The sequence below is a fragment of the Gasterosteus aculeatus genome, chromosome 16 (assembly GCF_964276395.1).
Source record: "Gasterosteus aculeatus chromosome 16, fGasAcu3.hap1.1, whole genome shotgun sequence".
Classification (NCBI taxonomy): domain Eukaryota; kingdom Metazoa; phylum Chordata; class Actinopteri; order Perciformes; family Gasterosteidae; genus Gasterosteus; species Gasterosteus aculeatus.
In genome coordinates this window covers 19,909,481-19,928,502 of record NC_135704.1, presented here as the reverse complement: position 1 = coordinate 19,928,502, position 19,022 = coordinate 19,909,481, and the positions used below count along the sequence as shown (strand labels likewise).

At 47.8% G+C, this 19,022-nt stretch overlaps 1 protein-coding gene across 1 annotated transcript in view; it reads left to right on the top strand.

Annotated features, from left to right (window-relative positions):
• Positions 1-19,022, top strand: part of ttn.2 (titin, tandem duplicate 2) — a 171,725-nt gene that overhangs the window by 25,231 nt on the left and 127,472 nt on the right. Inside the window, exons 41-49 of the mRNA XM_078091002.1 lie at positions 10,873-14,676; positions 15,340-15,618; positions 15,934-16,497; positions 16,673-16,954; positions 17,050-17,328; positions 17,411-17,692; positions 17,787-18,065; positions 18,303-18,590; positions 18,686-18,964. Of these exons, the coding sequence (XP_077947128.1) occupies positions 10,873-14,676; positions 15,340-15,618; positions 15,934-16,497; positions 16,673-16,954; positions 17,050-17,328; positions 17,411-17,692; positions 17,787-18,065; positions 18,303-18,590; positions 18,686-18,964 (6,336 nt within the window). The remainder of the gene's footprint in view (positions 1-10,872; positions 14,677-15,339; positions 15,619-15,933; positions 16,498-16,672; positions 16,955-17,049; positions 17,329-17,410; positions 17,693-17,786; positions 18,066-18,302; positions 18,591-18,685; positions 18,965-19,022) is intronic.

Here is a 19,022-nt window from a genome sequence, read left to right as displayed (position 1 = left end):
GTTTCCATTTGAAAGGAGTCCATCAGCAGGCCTTGAGTCCCTGCAGGAGGTTTTTAAGTGAAGAAGCTGTTTTATTAAGTGACCCATCAGCCGTGCGGATGCATGTTCGGTGGATTATTTGGATTCTGGTCCTCCTGCAGACTGCTTTTAGGGTACAACTGTCTCTCCACAGCAGCATGTCATCTCTAAGTGTCTCAGTAGAAGGTTCATGTACTCTTTGTATTGTCCTTCCTGCTCAGGTTCTGATAATGTTCAAAGGTTTTCCCCCTCAAGCGAGAACTCATAGAACTTTGCTTTTGACACGGTTTGCATCCCAAACTTCAGTTTGTTGTTTTTTGGCATGAAGGTTCTTCTGGTCTTTTTTTTTCGCAGGTCACGTATCTTTTAAAGCTTCCAGATTTGAAATTCCCTTTAAAAGATATGAGAGGTTCGCTGCATCCAGAACTGATGCCCCTCCTCCTGCAAAATATTTCTTAGCCTGGCTTGCAGATAGTGGGATGTGACTCCTGTGGTTTGCACTAAATAACACAAGTAAACTATATTAGTTCGAATAAACGCCTTCTCACCGACTCTTACAGCTTCATTTGTCTAAGATTTAGAGTACAAGCAACGAGAGCTTCACCTCTCGTTGATACTGCATCGTTTATTTCCTCTTAAGTTTAAGGATCAGAAAGGGCGTTTATTCTCCTGTCTGCAAGTCAGGTAAGGAATATTAAAGTATCAAGCAACTACCCAAAGCAAAACCAGTGAATGCTAGCAGCCCATCTTGGAAACATATTGCGTTTATAATGATAATAAAATAATTTATGTTCTGAAGAAATTTCCACAGACGAGGATCAAAACTTCCTGCAGGTTTCTAATAAAAAGAATCAAGTCTTGCGTTTATTCGAACAAATATGGTGAGTGAAATTACTTCTTACGGCATTGTGACTCCCAGCATGCATTTAATATTTCTATTAATGATTCATTTAAATCCTTTTATTTCTGTTTGACCCCTGGAGGTTGACGTTCTCCTTTTCTCTTCTCAGAAATGTTTTACCAAGAGAAGAAGAAAGAAGAAACACAGCAAAGCAGCACAGAACTTACCGGCACACAGCAGCTGGGAGGATCCAACACTGAGGACCTCCTCGATCACAGCCTGGTGTCGGCCAATCGCTGTTCCGATAGAACCGCCTCCATTAGCTCCTCGACGGAGAACATCAAACCTTCGTTCACCAAAAAACTTAAGTTCCAATCGGTGCTGGAAGGAGAACCAGTAGAGATAAAGTGTAAACTGGTTGCATGTCCTCAGCCAACTATCTTATGGTTTCATAATAATAAATCTATTTCCAAAGAGCGTAGACGTAGGATCTCCAGTAATAGCAAGATGCACTTGCATGCTACCAGTCTGGTTATCGATAGTATCAAAGAGAAAGACTCGGGCAGTTACAAGGTAATGGCGATAAACACGGAGGGTTCTGCTGAGTCCACGGCTTCACTTCTGGTTTCACTGAGGGAAGAGCAGTCGGCTAACTTCCCAGGCTTTGTGAAATGCTCTGCCAAAGCCAATGAAAGCATAGACACCACGGCAGAGCAGAGGAAGGAGACGAGGTTCAGGGTGGACCTCAGGTGTGTAGGGTCACCATTTGACAAGCTGTCCAAAGTTCATCAGGGAAGGTCTCGATCCAGGAGCTCTCTGGTGCGTACCGTGTACTTCAAGTCCGGTTCCCATGCGAGAGAAAAAGAGGTAGAGAAAGAGTCTAAACGTTTGGAGACGGCGTCTGAGCGCGCTCTGTCGCCTCCCCCAATGTTTGACCGGTCTGAGCGCTTCAACGACAGATTCAGTGACATCTACTGTGACCAGCGCACTAATGGCAGGTTCAGTGACAAATTCAGTGACCGGTGCAGTGACAGATACAGCGAGAGGTTCAGTGACACAGAGAGCCTTCACAGCGAGGTGAGGACTAAACTTACCACACTCCAAAAAGCTGTCAAACAGAGGAAGAGGCTCTCTATCTCCACCATGTCGTCCTCTGAGATGGAATCAGAATCGGTTGCCAGCGAGTCGAGCTATGCAGATTACGTGGAGAGACTCAGGGTCAAGCCCGACTCTCTGCCCGATGTCCAGCAGTTCAATCGAGCCTTTGATTCAGGGGAGAGTCACAGGGAGTTTCCAGGTACGAGCTCAAAGAGGGATCCTTCTCGGCCTCATATGAGGCATTTGTTTGAGCCTCAGTCCAGAACCAGGGCCATCCAGATCATGAGAGGGGAGCTGGTTGACACACTGGTGCCTGAGACAGAAAGGAAATCAGATGTAAAATACTCCGATACACTGGAGCATCAAAAAGCTGAGAGTTTTGTTGAATCTCGGGCAGATGATGGATTCAAGCGTACGGTAAGTGAACATCACAGTGTAGTGTCCGACCAAACAAGGGCGGCTACAAAGGTTGAGGTTGAGCTGCGTCACCCTGAAGTCGCATACTCTGAAACACTAGCATACCCCAAAACTGCAAAACGCCCTGAGAGCAGAGATTCCGATGGAGTGGGGTTCTCTGAAGAGGAGGCATCTCTGATGGAGTCAGCCACGCCTGAGCTGGTTACATCTACCAAGGAAAAGTTCCTCCGGGAAGTAGTGACAAGAGAAGAAGAAGCAACAGAAACCATTGACTCGTATGAAGTGGAGGGAGCCGGGGAGTCTGTGAGGGCTCAGTATGAAAAGAGCCTGGATGTCGAACGGATGCAGTGTGAGGAGAAACTCCTTGCTCTGCGAATCAGGAAATGGCAACAAGGGAGTAGGATGTCGGAAGAGGACACGTTTCAACCCAAAGCGGATCTGCCCATGTCAACAGAGATGCAGTACATGGAGACGGAGGGGCGCGTTTACCCCCAACAGGAAGCAATGGAGAAAGCGGTAAATGTGTCAACAGGGAAGGTAAAAGATAGAGGAGGAGAAGTTAAAGTGTCTGCCTCACTACTTCCAAACTCAGACTTGGTGGAAGCCACATCGGAACAAATGGAGGTTGAGGCAGCGCTCATGCCGGAACAAAAATCCCCCAGAAAAAAACCTAGGGTGGCAAAAGTGGAAGCATTCTTCTCTCTTAGAACCATAGAGGCCAAAGCAGAGGAAAGACTGAAAGAGTGCCCCAGACCAAGACAAGTCAAATCCAACAAAGAGAGGTTCCTGGGTGAGGCTGTAACACCAGATCAAGCTGACCCGTATGAAGATGAGGGAGCAGGGAAGTCTCTGAGGGCTCAGTACGAGAAGAGCCTGGAAGCCGAACGGATGCAGTGTGAGGAAAAGCTCTTAGCCTTGCGGATCAGGAAATGGCAGCATGGTATGCGGATGTCAGAAGAGGAGGTGCCCCACCCCGAAGCTGATCAGCCCACGGCAGCTCAAACTCAGTACATGGAGCCTGACGGTCACATTTTCAGCCAACAGGAGGTGGAGAAAAAAGCAACTGTGGTCGCTGGTACCACTTCAACGGCAGAGTCACTCAAATCCAACGATAGAGCAGAACAGGACGAAACACCTGCCCCTTTGCCCGAGACCAGAATAAAAGCCAGACCGGAAATAGAATTGGAAAAAGAAATACAGGTACCCACATCTCGACTAAAATCCAGAGCAATGGAAGCTGAGTCATCACCTAGAACAAAAGCCAGAGCAGAGAAGATGTTGTCTGAGAAGACGAGCAAAGAGCGTGAGCTGCAGCTGTCGAGAGAGAATATCTCAGAGCTGAAAAATGAAAGTGAGAAGTTTGTCAGCGAAGAGGAGGCCTTGACCCAGCGGATAATGAAGTGGCAAGAGAATGTTCAGTTTGAACAAGAGCAAGCTGCGAAGCCAGTGGCCGACAGGGCGGAGGGTTACTCAAACGTCCGGGCAGACAGGACCACGGAAGATGGAAGAAATGTCCCGGAACAGTCTGCTTTAGAGTCAGATCCACATGTCGAAGTGGGCCACAGCAAGAAGAGCATCTCAGGAAAAACAGCCAAGGAGATGTTCCTTCTAAGCGACTCAGTTCCTCCTGGTTTTCCAGGTCAGCGGCGTGATAAGGAGGGTGACCCGCTGACGGAGGGCCGTGAGACAAGGCTGCAGAGGGACAGTGAGTACTTTGTAAGCGAGGAGGAAGCGATGGCCCAGCGCATTCTGAAATGGCAACAAGATGTGGTCGAACCGGAGGAAGTAGCTGAACTGGAGTCCCAGTGGGGTTTGGACAATCAATGCAAACAGCTCTGCCCCGGGTTTCTGTTTGAGTCCTATGTTCCTGAGCAGGGTCCCCACCGTGATGTACTTTCTCACAAAGCCCAACTCAGTGACCTTCCACCACCGCATGCTGATCTTGCTGGTAGAGCCTCGCAAACAAAAACAGCTTCACCATTTCCACACGCCTCTGGGTACGAGCCTTCTCCCACACAGAGCGGATTACCACACTGTGCCGCTGTGTCGATGGAAAGTTCGGATGATTACAAATCTATTTCTGCAAAAGACAAACTAGTTTGTGAAGCTTCGCAGATTAAGGGATACTCTCCAACCCTACACAGTAGCGTTCCTTTTGAGGGATATGGACTTGCCTCGTCCTTTGATGACAAGGCTTCCAGAGATTGTTCTTCTGTCAGGAGTCCACAGGAGGATCTGGGAGGGAAGGTAAAGGGGAGGCGAAACAGAGATGAACACACAGTGACGATAGATGAATTCAGCAGCCAACGCTTCCAGTCAGAGAGAGTAGACAGGAGAGAGGAGATGGGAACTACGGAGAGAAATGAATGGGAACAAGAGAAGGATTTTGAAGGTGTGAGGAAGGAGAAAATTTGTGGAGATTCATTAAGGTCAAAATGGGATGGTGAAATTAGTGCAGAAAAGAAGGAGGAGGGGAAAGTCCCAGAGCAGTCAAATCCAAAAGAGAGAGTTCCCCAAATGGAAGAGCCAGAGTGGATGAAAGAAGGGATTACTGGAGGCTCCCGTCCAGTATTCGTGAAAGAAATATCTTCGTTTGAAGTAAAAATCGGTGAGATGTCAGAGTTTACCTGCCAATTCCAAGGGGACCCTCTGCCCACAGTCACCTGGCTTAAAAATGGTCACCCATTAGCCCACAACCCCGACTATGATATCATGAGCAAATCCAACAACTCAAAGCTCACTGTCTTCTATCCAACAACAGACCACGAGGGATCTTACGACTGTGTGATTACTAACAAACACGGAAAATCTGTATGCAACGGCTCTCTGACAATCTCTGACAAGAAGGTGTCAAGAGCATCAGTCTCCACTCAGAAGGTCATCGTTAGAGCGGAGAAAGATAAAGGTATAGAAAATCCGGCGAGCATGGTTGAAGCTGAGCATAACACCTACATGGATTCATCCAAAGCAACTCTACAGGTTCCTCAGGTGGGGATCCACGGACGCCGCTGCTCGGATGAATCTTTTGATTCCTCACCCGTGGAGATAAGAATCACTGCTGCCACTCCACTGCCTGAGATAAGAGAGGAAGCTGGTGAGGCCAAACCTACGGAGAAAACCTCAGATGTGCAGAGTGACGAAGGAGCCCCTCAGACTGTCAAACACAAATTTACTTTCTCTTTTGATGTGTCTGGTGAAGCTCCTCAGATGGCCTGTGAATTAGAGAATACCTCCTACTCTGAGCTTGTGCAATTCTCAGAGGGCGGTAGAGTGAGGGGGTGCGGCGTTGGCGTAACCAAGGATGTTATGAATCCTGCTGCATTCCACAAAGGTGCCATCGCTCACACTGAAGACGGCGTCACTGGGCCAAGAGATAAATCCCTGAGTTTAGAAGCTCCAACGGAGTTGGCCGAAGCCTCTAAAGCCAGTCCTTGTATCTCGAAAGAGCCACCAACTTTTTCGGGCTGCGGTCTGCCGGCTTCTTCCGCTGTGATAAAGGTTTCTCGGATCAAACAAGCCTTTGAACCGGATTCACCAGTTGCATTGCTGAGTTTCCCCCAAACTGCTACTCCTGCTTCAGAAAAATCTGTTTGCTCCAAGAGTCCCGTAGCTGCCGTGACCTCCCAGACCACTTCCTCTCAGGAGGGAGACCGCAAAATCTCTGTAATGTCTGGTGATTTTGAAGAGGAACCAGTTTTGGCTGCAAGCCATGGAATTATTAAACTGTTTGTGGAAGAAGTGCAAGAGTCTCCACACCTGGTCAGGCCCAAAGCACTGAAACCTACTGTAATTGAACAAATGGGGGTCGCTGAAGTGGAGGTGGGAGACAACGCCCTGCGTACATTTGACAGAACTAGCAGCTTCATTCCTTTCCAGTCTGAAAAAGTTCCTGCGATAAAACGCTCTGTTAGAACATCAGCTCCGGCCGAAGAAGTTGTTAAACCGAAAGATACGGTACTTGCAGGGGAGGAGCTCATTTCAATTCCGGAGCCCTCCATGGAAAGCGGTATCTTTCTCAATATGCCGGAGTCCATAATCAATTGGGCAGAAGTAGCAGAGGACACTGCTCGTGATGTGCCTTACGAAATCGAGGGTGAAGATGAGAGGATTGAGGTCCACCTGAAGCCAAATCCTAAACCGCTTCTTGTCAACACCAAAGTAGACAGCAAATTTGAAGCTGTTTTTAAGGATGCTGCTGAAGAGAGTCAAAGCTTGGTTGCATCTTTAAAGGAAGCTGGTGGTGTGGACAAGGCCATAGCGGCTGAAGCTGGAGGAACAGCAGCAGCAGTTGGCTACATGGAGGAAGAAGAGGTCACCTTTGACACTGTGTATGACTTTTACAACCCTCCAGCGGACTGGGGAAGGCCACTGTCCCCTGAGTCTGAGATGTCGATAGAGATCGGCAGCACAGTGAGCGAAGAACTGGCCGAGGCAGCTGAGAGGTTCTACACCCCGGGCTCTTCAAGCGAGGTCTCACAACACATAGTGCAGTCCTTCCACACTCCCAAATCCCACATGTCCTTCCACACCCCCAGTTCTGACATCCCTGGTGGGTTCATAACTCCTCAGGAATTCCCCTTCTCGCCTGCAGATTACAAACGACCCTCGTCAGGAGACTCTAGCAAGAGGTTATTTTCTCCCGTCCAGTTCCTGTCATCCGCCTGCGATGAGGGCGTTGAAACAACACCTCTTGGTATGAACGTGGATGATAACCGATATCATGCCAAAGGAATAGGGTCTCTGGGCCTGGCAACCCTTCAGGAGAAAGTGCAGGGAATCCCCCCCGCCTTCCTCAAACCTCTGGTTAAGAAAAGAGTGTTTGAAAGTGACTCGCTGACGTTTTATGCCGAGGTGTTCGGTCTGCCTTCCCCCGAGGTGAAGTGGTTCTGCAACAAAACGCAGCTGGTGGAAGACAGCAGACTCAAAATAGAGAGAGACGGCGACAGCATCTCCCTCACAATTCACCAGGTCCAAAAGGCTGACCAGGGGGAGTACATCTGCGAGGCAGTAAACTACATCGGGGAAGCCAGGAGTGTTGCTTTAGTGGTGGTTGTGTCGCAGGAAGTGCGGTTCATGCCGGCTCTACCCGCCGTCACCCACCAGCACGTGATGGAGTTTAATGTGGAGGAAGATGACTCTTCTCGCTCTACTTCCCCTCAGGAGATCCTCCTGGAAGTGGAATTGGATGAAAACGAGGTGAAGGAATTTGAGCGACAGGTTAAGATCATCACCATCCCAGAGTACACGGCCGACAACAAGAGCATGATCATATCTTTGGATGTGTTGCCAAGTATCTACGAGGAATGTGCCGTGGACTTTGTCACCCAGGAGCATGACGACTTGAAAATAGCCTTTGAGGTTACCGAGATGCCTCCGAGGTTTATCAATCCCATCTGTGACATGGAAAGTCCCGAAGGCACCACCGTCATGTTCGAGTGCTCGCTGATGGGGATTCCTTCTCCCATTGTGTCCTGGTTCAAAGGCGACAAAAAAATACCCCACAACAACCAAAAATACCTTCACTTCTCAGACGCAGACAACCACTTCCTTAAGATCTTTAAAGTGGAAACACAGGACGGGGGGGGTTACACCTGCAGGGCGATCAACGTGGTCGGTGAGACTCTGTGTCGCGCCTCTTTGGTGGTGTTAAACGGCAAAGCTTTCTCCGGGAAGACCAGAGGCAGGGAGCTGACCGCAGTGTCCTTGGGGAGCGCCAAGGTCCAGCCGCAGAAGTTTGACCTGGTGGTCGGAAACACGGCGTTTGACAGTGAGCAGGTGTCGGAAATCGAGCTTGAGTTTGAGTTTGAGCAGGAGGCAGAGGAGTCTCAGCGGGCGGTCCGGCTCGTGGCCAAGACCGACAGTGAGACCAGTGAGCAGGGCGAGCGGTACGTCAGCGTTAACTTCGACGTGTTTGCTGAACCTGCAAAAGACAACAAGATAGAGTTCAAGGGGAAGTCGTCTGACGTGTGTAGCTTCCGGTTCCAGGTGACCGAGACATCCCCCAAGTGCGTCATCCCGTTGACCGACGTCGCCGCAGCCGCGGGGACGCCGGTTGTCCTCCAGTGTCTGGCTAGCGGTAAGCCAAGTCCCACCGCCGGGTGGTTCAAAGACGGAGACCGCGTCACTGACGGCAGGTGTATCATCCAGGAGAAAACCCCTGGGCACTTTAATCTGCTCATTACCAACGTGAGCCAGAGTGATGCCGGCGAGTACAAGTGCGTGATCCAAAACTCAGCCGGTTGCATTGAGACCGCGGCGCTGCTGAAGGTGTTTTAGAGGTTTTGGGGCGGGTTAAACGAAGATACTTGGCTGTTGCCAATTCTCACTAGTTTAAGGTTGTTTTCATGTTGCTTTGAGATTAAGAAAAATCCCCAAAGACCAATAAAATTCTACAAGATGCTCAACTGGCCAACAGATAGGCAACACCTTTAATAAAACAAACTATTGTCACTCCTATTAACCCTTTAAACCTTTACTTTGTTTACACGTTGCAGGTATTTGTCTAAAAGCAAAAACGAGGCTTATCCAACACAGTGGAAAAGTCTTGATGCAACAGGGCCCTCATAACGTGGGAAAACCGTTTGTGTTTGACATTATATATTATTGTTTTGTTATAACAGTTTTATTTTGGTTGGAAATTTGTTTTTTATCTTATGACTGGTAACCCTTTAAGTGCCAGCTGCTTTGACTTGCATGACATTATGTTTTTACATGCCTTTACTGGTCTGTAACAGAAACAACTGGGAATGTTAGACACAACATTGTCTTTAAAAAACACCTTTACAGAAATACACATCGTTGACATTTTAGATTTTTTCTTTTTGTTAGTTAGGCGAGATTTTTTTTTCTTCAGCAAAGAAAAGTGCACCATGTAGAAACTGTTATGTAACAAACTCCGCTAATAAACTAAAACTAATTGGAAGTGAAAGAAAGCTTTGAGCTTGCAGAAGGAACAAATATCAGTTCTAAATGAACAAGTCACTGCCGTGTTTATATATTAAGAAAGAGAGCCAAAGCAGTAATTATCAAATATAATTGGAAGATAAAGCAGTCATCGTATATCTAAAAACCCTGATTTTATCGTCATAAATTGCTCAGTTTATTGTTCCTTCTGTGTTTTAGAAAGGCTTTATTGTTTTAAGTGTTTATGCCATTTTTAGGATTAGCATAAAGCAAGCTGGTAATTAATAATATACTAGTAAAAATTGATAATACTGTGAAACTTTCAATATACTTTTCGATTTATGTTTCTTGATGTCTTGTAAATATGTGTAATTTTAGGAGTGTAGGAATAGTTGACTGAGCAATGCCATTGAGACAGAAGTTTATGGTTTATTTGTACAGACGTCATGTTAGTTTGTCTCAGAGTTTATACAATAAAATATGAATAATTAGAAGCTGAAGTCTGATGTTTTTTTGTTAAAAAAATTACATGGTTTAACCCGTTTCATTGTGTTCAGTTTGCGATGTATTTACAGACAAAATGCAAGTGTCAAAAATTACCACTGTTGTAAGAGACTTAATATCATTGTTCATACCGGCATCAATATATTAGCGCAGAGGTCTTCAACAGGGGGTCCGCGGAGGTACTGCAGGGGGGTTGCGAATTTTTTGGTTGATAAGACTATTTTTATTTTTTTTTAATTCTGCACCCGCTCTACTCCATGCACCACCGTCGCCACATTAATATTAACATGAATCCATAACATATTGTAGAAACGGATAAATTGATGAAGGAGACGTTGTCCTTCAGTCCCACAGCAGCTCTCAAGCTGGACACCGGCTCACTCACAGCTCGACATCACAGGCACCAGCCAATCAGATCGCGTTCATGCTCACGTCTAAAGAGCGAAGTTCAAAAATAAAAGATGGCGAACCAAACGGCGTAGAATAGGGGGTCCCTGCTCCATCTCGCCATCAGTTTGGGGGACCTTGGCGTGAAAAACGTTGAAGACCTCTGTATTAGCGGATTTAGTTTTCTTTCAGTTTTGGGAAATAAAGCTACTTGACAAACATTTGTCCTAAAATTAATTTGAATCAATTGGTGACTAAGGGAATCGAATAGCAAAATAGTTAAATTCTGAAATATTACCAGAAAGAAAATACAAAAGGATCTATACATTTGGGGGGAAAAACCCCAATTATATTCTCATAACATGTTTATATCAAAGCATCTCTTCACACAAACTCTAATATACATGTATTAGCGCTGTCATCTCTTAATCACCTAGTCAACTAATAGGTAATCTGGGACTAAACTGAGATGAGTTTATTTTACATTACAGGTCATTTAGCTTTTAAGTAATATAAGAAATAAACTAGATTAAATTGATCTATTTTGTTGACATTTATTATTGATTGGAGAAAACCTGATGTCTATTTGTCGACCTTTTGTGGGAAAAGACGGCCGTCAAGTGTTGCTTTTATCAATAAATGTTAATTTTACAGCTTATATGTTGTGGACATTGTTATCAGTCTCGCTCACTATTTCCTGACAGAACGTTGTAGCACCATCGTCACCACTGTGGAGGAACAAGAGGAAACCTACTTCACCGGTGTCCAGTTACCACAGACAACTAAAACACTTGAGCTCAAGTCAGAGTCAAAACGTTACTCTTCCTCTTTAGAGAAGAAAAAAGAAAAGCCAGTTTTCCTCAGCCAGCTCTCCCCGTCGGCTGTGACCGCTGGGGAGACGGCCAGGTTCACCGTCAGAGTGTCCGGCCTCCCGAAGCCGACCGTTCGGTGGTCTCGCGACGGGAAGGTCATCGAGACCTCCTCCGTTTACAAGCTGATAGAGGAGAAGGAGGAGTACTCGCTAGTGATCACAAAGGTCACATCGGAATATGAGGGCGAGTACTGCTGCACCGCCTCCAACCGATTTGGTCAGACGACGTGCACCGCGTACCTCGAGGTGAAAAAGTCAGACATTAGCCAGGCAGAGAAATGGGTAGAGAAGATGTTTAAGGTCACAGGTCAGCCTCCTACTTTCCCAGTTCAAATCCAGCCTGCCAGGTGCTCAGAAGGAGGGGCGGTTTCTTTTAACTACAAAGTCAGCGGGGATCCGATACCTGCTGTGAAGTGGTTCAAGGGAGCTTTTCAGATCCAGCCAAGTAGAAACTGTGTCGTTACAGCCAACCCGGATGGATCCGGCATCATCAATATTCAGAGTGTAAAACAGGAGGACAGTGGCCTGTACACATGCAAGGCCTCCAACCAGTTCGGGGAGGCCTCCTGCAGTGCCGAGTTGGATGTGTTCAAAGCGTCCATCTCAGTTTCTCACAAACAGGAGCAGCTGACGACGGTTCAGAAGAAGAGCTATAAGGTTTCCTTGACGGAACAAGCAACAGAGTCTCGTTTGTACCAAGTCAGCCTGCCGGGCCAGGACAGAAGCAAGTCGGATCCAATGGTTTACACTATCGGCACCGAAGACCGGCAGATAATTCCCAGCGAGCAGGTGGGCTCCATCGGAGAGCTTGAAATCTCCGCCGCCACCGTTCATCGCGAGCAGCTGACCCACCAGGCGGCGGTGCTTCAGACTCACGAGGTGGAGGAGAGGGTCTCAGTGGTTCCCACACGCCCCCCTCACATCTCGGCTGTTCCAGGGAAACAGCTCCACGCGGCGGCATTTACGTCGTCCGTTGAGGAGAGCCTGGACTTCACGGAGCAGCACTGTGATCGCATTCAGAGCCCAGAGGTCGCTGAGCTGCGGGCAGTCAGAGAAAAGAGGTCAGTGCTGATGTCGGCTGTCGCCGAAGAGATCACCTCACTCTCTACTGCCGGCACAGAGCCCCTGGCGGCCGGGAAGTCTGCCGCTGTCAGGCCCACTTCAGAGCCTAAACATCTAGTCAGCGGGCATCAGGTTGAGTCACAGCTGCCCATTCTAAAAGAGGAGGCTCTCAAAATCCCCAAACAACAGGAGGAGAAGAGTTATAAGGTTAAAGAAGGCGTTAAGATCTTATACTCACTCCAGTCGGCAGAGAAAAGGGTGCTCGCAGAGTGCCACACAACTGAACTGGCAACAGCAGACTCTGCTGTGAAGTCCTCTGCAGGGAAAGAGCAGCACCGTCTCGTCTTGGCGTCAGTCAGCGAGTCCAAACAGACTCTTTCTAAGGAGATCAAGTTCTCCATGACCAGGCCAAGTGAGGAGACGGCCCATGTCTGTAAGGACAAACCAATGAAGACAGCTCTGACCGCTGAAGAGATGCAAATGCTGCAGGCTGAGCCTTCTCAGCAGCTGCCAAGTCTGGACAGCGCCATGTCCATTCAGTCCCACCTAGAAGAAGAGCATTTGCTGCACCTGCAGGTTATCACAGACCAGGACCTACTCCCATCTGAGAAGAGCTTCACCTGTGAGAAACCAACACCAGAGCAGGCAGGGGCCAGAAAGAGTCCAACACTGCTGCACACTGTCACCCAAGATGAGCAGACGACGATGGTTTACGAGGACACCTTAGAGTTTGAGGCCAAGGCCAGCACCATGACCATCCAGCCCCAGAAAGTGGATCCCACTCTACTGCATCTCCAATTATCACAACCTGTGGAGGCACTACCCAAGGAGGGCATCCTCGTGACTGAGGAGCCTGACCAACAGGTGGCGGCACAGAAACAAGAAAAGACGAGAAGTCTTGCGGCCACCTCGGAGGAAAGGAGGGTGCTCACGGCGGATTATCACACAGAGCTGGATCAGTCCGTGACAGGCATTCAGTCTCAACTTCGGACCGAGCCTAGGCCTCAGAACATTCTCCAGCTCTCCTTCCAGCCCTTGCAGCTGCCAAAGGAGACACCTGTTACCGCTGACCTCAAGCCGCAGCGAGCATTGGTGCAGAAGGAGGATCGCTCAAACGCAATGCTTGTCCCCAGTGTGGCCGACAGCCGGGCCTTAGAGGAGGGCCACGCCGAGAATCTCATGGCCGTGGATAATTTCACCTGCCAGATGGCGGTAGAGCCAAAACTCCCTGCAGAGCCGGTGCAGATGGAGGAGAAGGAGATTTCCACCGAGAGTAGTGTCGTTCTAGAGGCTGCAGAGCAGGACTTTGCTGTTCAGATCCAGGAGGGACAGTCCATCAGGCAGTCCATAGCAATGGACGAGAAGCGAGTGCTTACCGGTGAGCTCTCTCTGGAAATCGCCACGTGTGATTCCTCCAAAGTCGTTGTCACTACGCAACCAAAACTCTCCCTCGGCGCATCGGAATCGAAAGACAGTACCGCTCTTCCCAAAGAGATGACCTTTGTCATTCAGATCCCCAAACCCTTAGGTCTGAATATTCGGCGTCAGCTCAGAGATGCACTCCAGTCCGCCACGGCCAGCGAGCAGCCAGTGCTGCTCGCTGACGTGGTGGGAAGGATACAGGCGTTAGAGGTACTAGAAGTCAAGGTTCAGAGGGAGCCCAAGTGGGCCAAGTTTACGTACCTCATCACAACAACAAGTGCGCCCGTGGAGATCACTCTGGCTTTTGAGGGTGAATACCCCCAGACAGCTGATCTTCGGACCGAACTGCAGGCAGCTTTTCACTCTATGGTTTATGAAGAAGCCCATGTTCTTACCTCGGAGCAGCCGGGCACTATGCAGCTAGACAGACCTCAGAGGGCGCAGGTCACCTCGGCCCACTCTAAGCAAATACTATCATCCACAGTAGAGACTGTGAGCGTGGCGGAGAGTGTGGTTGACTTTACGGCTGTCAAATCTCTGTCTGCTGCACTAAAGATAGAGTCTAAAATGCCAGTGCAAAGTGCTGCAGCTGAGCAACAGGTTATGGTGCAGGAATCTAAGGCTGCAACGATGGAACAATGCATTCTGTCACAGGTCAAAGTCTCCACAGAGTCGCGTGTGTCTTTTGAGCAGTCGTCAAGGCAGGAAATGAAGTCGGTGGCGGTGAAAAGCACCGAGAAAGACGTAGGGGCGGCCGTTGTTACGGCCATCTTGCCTCCAACCACTGTCCCCCAGGTGGTGGATGTGAGCATCCAGCAGGAGCACAGGGAGGACACCTTTAAAGAGGAGATCACCGTAGCAGAGCAGAGAAAATACCCTGTAATAGTCACGTCTCTCGGGGACTTATCCATTGAGGAAGATAGTGAGATAACTTTTAGTACCACCATTAAGTACGTCGCAAAGGTAAACTGGCTTTTCAATGGGCAATTGGTGAAATCTGGCAAAGAGTTCAAGTGTTCCAAAGACCACGACACATACACATTGGTTATCAACAAAGTTGTCAAGGAGAGACATCAAGGAGAATATGTTTGTGAGGCTGAGAATGATGCCGGCAGGACTTCAACGTCTTCAAGACTCACTGTGGTCTCAAGAGGTTTGACAACAGTAAAACTTAGTATGTCATTCATCCATATTCACTTTCACTTTCTCTGAGAATGACTAATCATTCACACCAATCGGTTCATTTAAGACGTCCGACGTTCTGGTGTCTTTATTCATTTCATAGATCGGCATGAACCCCCTGAGCGGGGCACCGGATGGTACTAACTCACTGTGTCTTGTTTGTTCCACATCATTGTGTGGTTAAATATTGGCCGAAGACTGGGACCTTCATAGCCAGTAATGGTTGTCATGATCCTGGTCCTACGGCAACCTTCTTGTTTCTTTTTCATGGTCACTTTGGCATGTTGATGTTAATGGATAAACTCATGGTCTGTCACATTTCTTTAGGTCCATTTCCTCCCCACATCTCTTTCTCTGCATGCTTCCAGGGAATGACAATGCTTCATCTTTCACATCTTTGTTTCTCCTCCTATTAGCCTGAACCCTAGCCCCATGATAATCACGTACAGTGATACCAGACTTTTGTGAAACCACGGGGCTAATGTTCTTGCTTTTACTTCCTCCTCCACAGTCACTCCTATTTCCACCATTGCTGTACATTTCACCATTGCAGTTCCTGTCAGTTGTTCACTTTATCATGAGCTTTGTGGATTCCGTGAGTAACTTTAACCCTTTCTGTCCGCGTGTGCCTCAGTGCCGCCCGTCTTCAGGAAGAAAATCATCCCTCTGGAGATAAACATCGGTGGTCACGCCAAGTTCGAGTGTGAAATCGAGGAGGCTCCGAGTGTGACCTTCAAATGGTACAAGTCCGGCATCGAGATCAAGCAGAGTGAGAAGTTCAGGATCCTCAGCCGCCACACCAGTTCCTCCTTGGAGCTCCTAAACCCGATCAAAGCCGACAGCAACGAATACAGCTGCAAGGCTACAAACCAACACGGCACTGACAGCTGCACCGCCATGCTCATCGTCACCGGTAAGACCCAGTGGGACAATTGTTTTTATCTTTAAAGCTTGGCATCACAAATGGGTATGTTTGAGAGAGAGAGAATTATATATTTGCAATGTGTTTTTCCCTGAATCATGATAGTGGAATTCAAAAGCGGTGACTTGTACATGAATTGGATCTTGTGTCAAGTTGGGCGAGATTTGAAGAGGTTGAGGATCACGTTTTGTTTAAACCTACATTGATCATCAAGTTGAGGCTGCTCGAGATACTTTTTAGGTTGGTGTGTTGTCCCCTTTTTTATATTTGTTGAACTTATTTGTATGTTCTACCTGTTCTCCATAGAAATGTACCCGCCGGTATTTGTATCAAATCCAGACCCAATGACTTTATACGTGGGCAAACCAGCCGTGCTGCAGTGCTCACTCACTGGATCCTCTCCTATGGAAGTTGTCTGGCACAAGGACAACATAGCCATCTCCTCGGGAGGGAACTATGTCATGAAATGTGAAAAGAACAAGTACTCCCTTCTCATTAAGAGTCTTGAACTGGCTGACCAGGGAGCGTACCTGTGCAAGGCATCCAACAGCGTTGGCACTGCTACCTTTACCACAGAGCTCAAGGTTATCAACAAGCCCAGCTTTGTTAAGACCGTTGGGCCGGTGTCAGCTGCCGTCAACGACCCTCTGAGGCTGGAGGGCCAGGTGGACGAGGACACCGGTGTGACTATTACCTGGACCAGGGATGGCAAAAAAGTCCACCAGAGCATGGATTGCAAGCTGTCCTTTGAGGACAAGGTGGCTATTGTTGACATTCCCAAGTCCAAGCTGAAGGACTCTGGGAAATATGTGTGCACAGCCACAAATGAGGCCGGGAGCTCGTCCTGTGAGGCTGTGGTAACTGTTCAAGGTAAGATCCTCAAGAAGATCTTTCCATTGAGCAAATGGATAACAGCTGTTCTTAGCTGATTGCCAGCTTACTCTAACGTCTTTCTTTTGAATTTCTTTTTTCCCCTTTTCTGTCTTGCTTATTGTGGTTTCTTTTTTCCCTGTTTCTCGTTTGACACTGTATTAAACACTTTCAGAGCCCCCTGCCTTTGTTAGGAAACTGGAACCTAAGATTACCTGGAAACAAGGGATAGCTGCACGCTTACAGTGCACCATTAAAGGGTCACCAGAACTTCGCATCCACTGGTTCTGGAATGAGAGAGTGCTCAGCGATGGAGAGAAATATACAACCTCTTTAAAAAGCGGCGTTTGCTCTTTGGAGATTAAGAACCTTGTGGTCACAGACAGCGGCACCTACACGTGCGAGGTGTCGAATAATGCCGGCAGCGAGAGCTGCAACACTCTTATAGCTGTTAAAGGTTTGTCAAACGTTTTTGCTTACACTAACTGATCAATTCAAAGAACTTGATACGCTTCATATTTCATACGCTTCACTTACTGTTTTGACACCCAGAACCACCATCCATTAGGAAAGAGCTGCAGACCGTAGAGACGGTGAAGGGAGTTGCTGCTCAACTGGAGTGTGATATCTCAGGAACAGCTCCCTTTGAAATCAGCTGGTTGAAAAATAAGAAAGCCATCTCCGGCGACCAGAAGTATAAAATAATCGTCCAGGATACCTCGTTGAGGCTGCAGATCCAGACCTTTGATAGTGCAGATGTTGGAGATTATCAGTGTGTTGTATCCAATGATGTGGGCAAAGTCACGACTAAGGCCCTAGCTAAGCTTAAAGGTAAACCTGAGTTTATGTTATTCACTGAGGTTTAATCTTGTTCTTCAAACTCTGGTTTTTAACTCTCAAAATGAACTTGTAGAGCCACCAACCTTTTCAAAGAGGGTTGAGAGTGCCACGGCCGTGGTGGGAAATACAGTGAAACTGCAGGGGACCGTCAAGGGCTCGGCTCCCATCTCTGTTAAATGGACAAAAGACTCTGAGGTACTCAGAGACGACGATCCAAACATCAAGATTGCGTTTGAGAACAACGTTGTTAGCTTGTCCGTAACAACAGTGGCCATCAGTCACGGCGGCAAGTATTGCTGCCAGGCTGAGAACGAGGCCGGCCAGCAAAAATGTGAAGCGTCCTTGACCGTGCAAGGTCAGTTAACGTCTCTGATGCGTAGATGCTGTGTGGAGTTCTGTAGCTTCTCGTGTCTATTCTCTCATAATATAATAACCGTGTCTTATCCCAGAACCCGCCAAAATCCTAGAACCAGCAGAGTCCATTAGTGTGACTGCAGGGGATTCTGCCACGCTGGAGTGCACTATCTCAGGAAGCCCAGACCTGAAAGTGAAGTGGTTTAAAGACGACAAGGAGATGATCAGCGGCCGTAAATACAAGATGAGTCTCAAAGACAATGTGGCCACCATGAAGATTCTAACGGCAGAAAGAGGAGACACTTCAGAGTACAGGATGGAGGTGTCGAATAAAGTCGGGAAAGACCAGTGCACGTGCTCAGTCACAATCTTGGGTTAGTTATGCCATGACAAGTCTTAGGACCTGAACATCTTACTTCCACATTCTCTAGTTATTTATGTTGCTAACCAAAAGGAAATCAACTTCAACACACCTTTTGGGACCAACATTAATATAAAGTATTTTCATCTAAACATTGCAGAGGACATTAATTGCAGTTAAAGATGTTTCCTTCTGGATTTTAGCTGAGTGAAAATGTTAATGCATGAGATGTTTTTTCTTTAACAACCAGATCGGATAATGCCTCCAACTTTCACCAAGTCCCTGAAAAGGGTCGACGGTAACCTTGGTAACGACGTCTCCATGGATTGTAAAGTGTCTGGGTCCCAGCCCATGACCATAGCCTGGTTCAAAGATGACCAGGAAGTCACACCAGGATCCAAATTCCAGCCTGAATTCAAAGACAGTTCTGCTTCGCTGAGAATCACACGGCTGGAGAAGGCCAACTCTGGAGTTTACAAATGCAGAGCCTCCAATTCAGCCGGCTTTAAGGAAAGCAGCGGCACGCTCTATGTCAAAGGTTACCAATGCTCTGCTTATGTTGTGCCTCAGTTTCTTGTGTCACCGATTGCATGCTAACATTAAATGCACTCTGTTTTCGTTCGTGGCCTCCAGAGCCGCCAGTGTTCACAGTGACATCTGAGAACCAGGATACTATACCGGGAACCACCGTGTCCTTCAGGACAGCTTTCACTGGAACGGCTCCTTTAGCTGTAAGGTGGTTCAGAGAGGAGAAAGAGATCACAAGCGGAGGCTCATATTTCATAAAGAAAGATGCCTCTTCGAGCTCTCTAGAGCTCAACTCTGTGAAACCCAGTGACTCATCCCAGTACACTTGCCAAGTGTCCAATGATGCCGGGAAGGTGGATTGCACCGCGGTCCTCTTTGTGAAAGGTGCCTGTCCTGAAAATGACTCTTTTGATACTAACACATGTCTTCTTTTTGATAACGA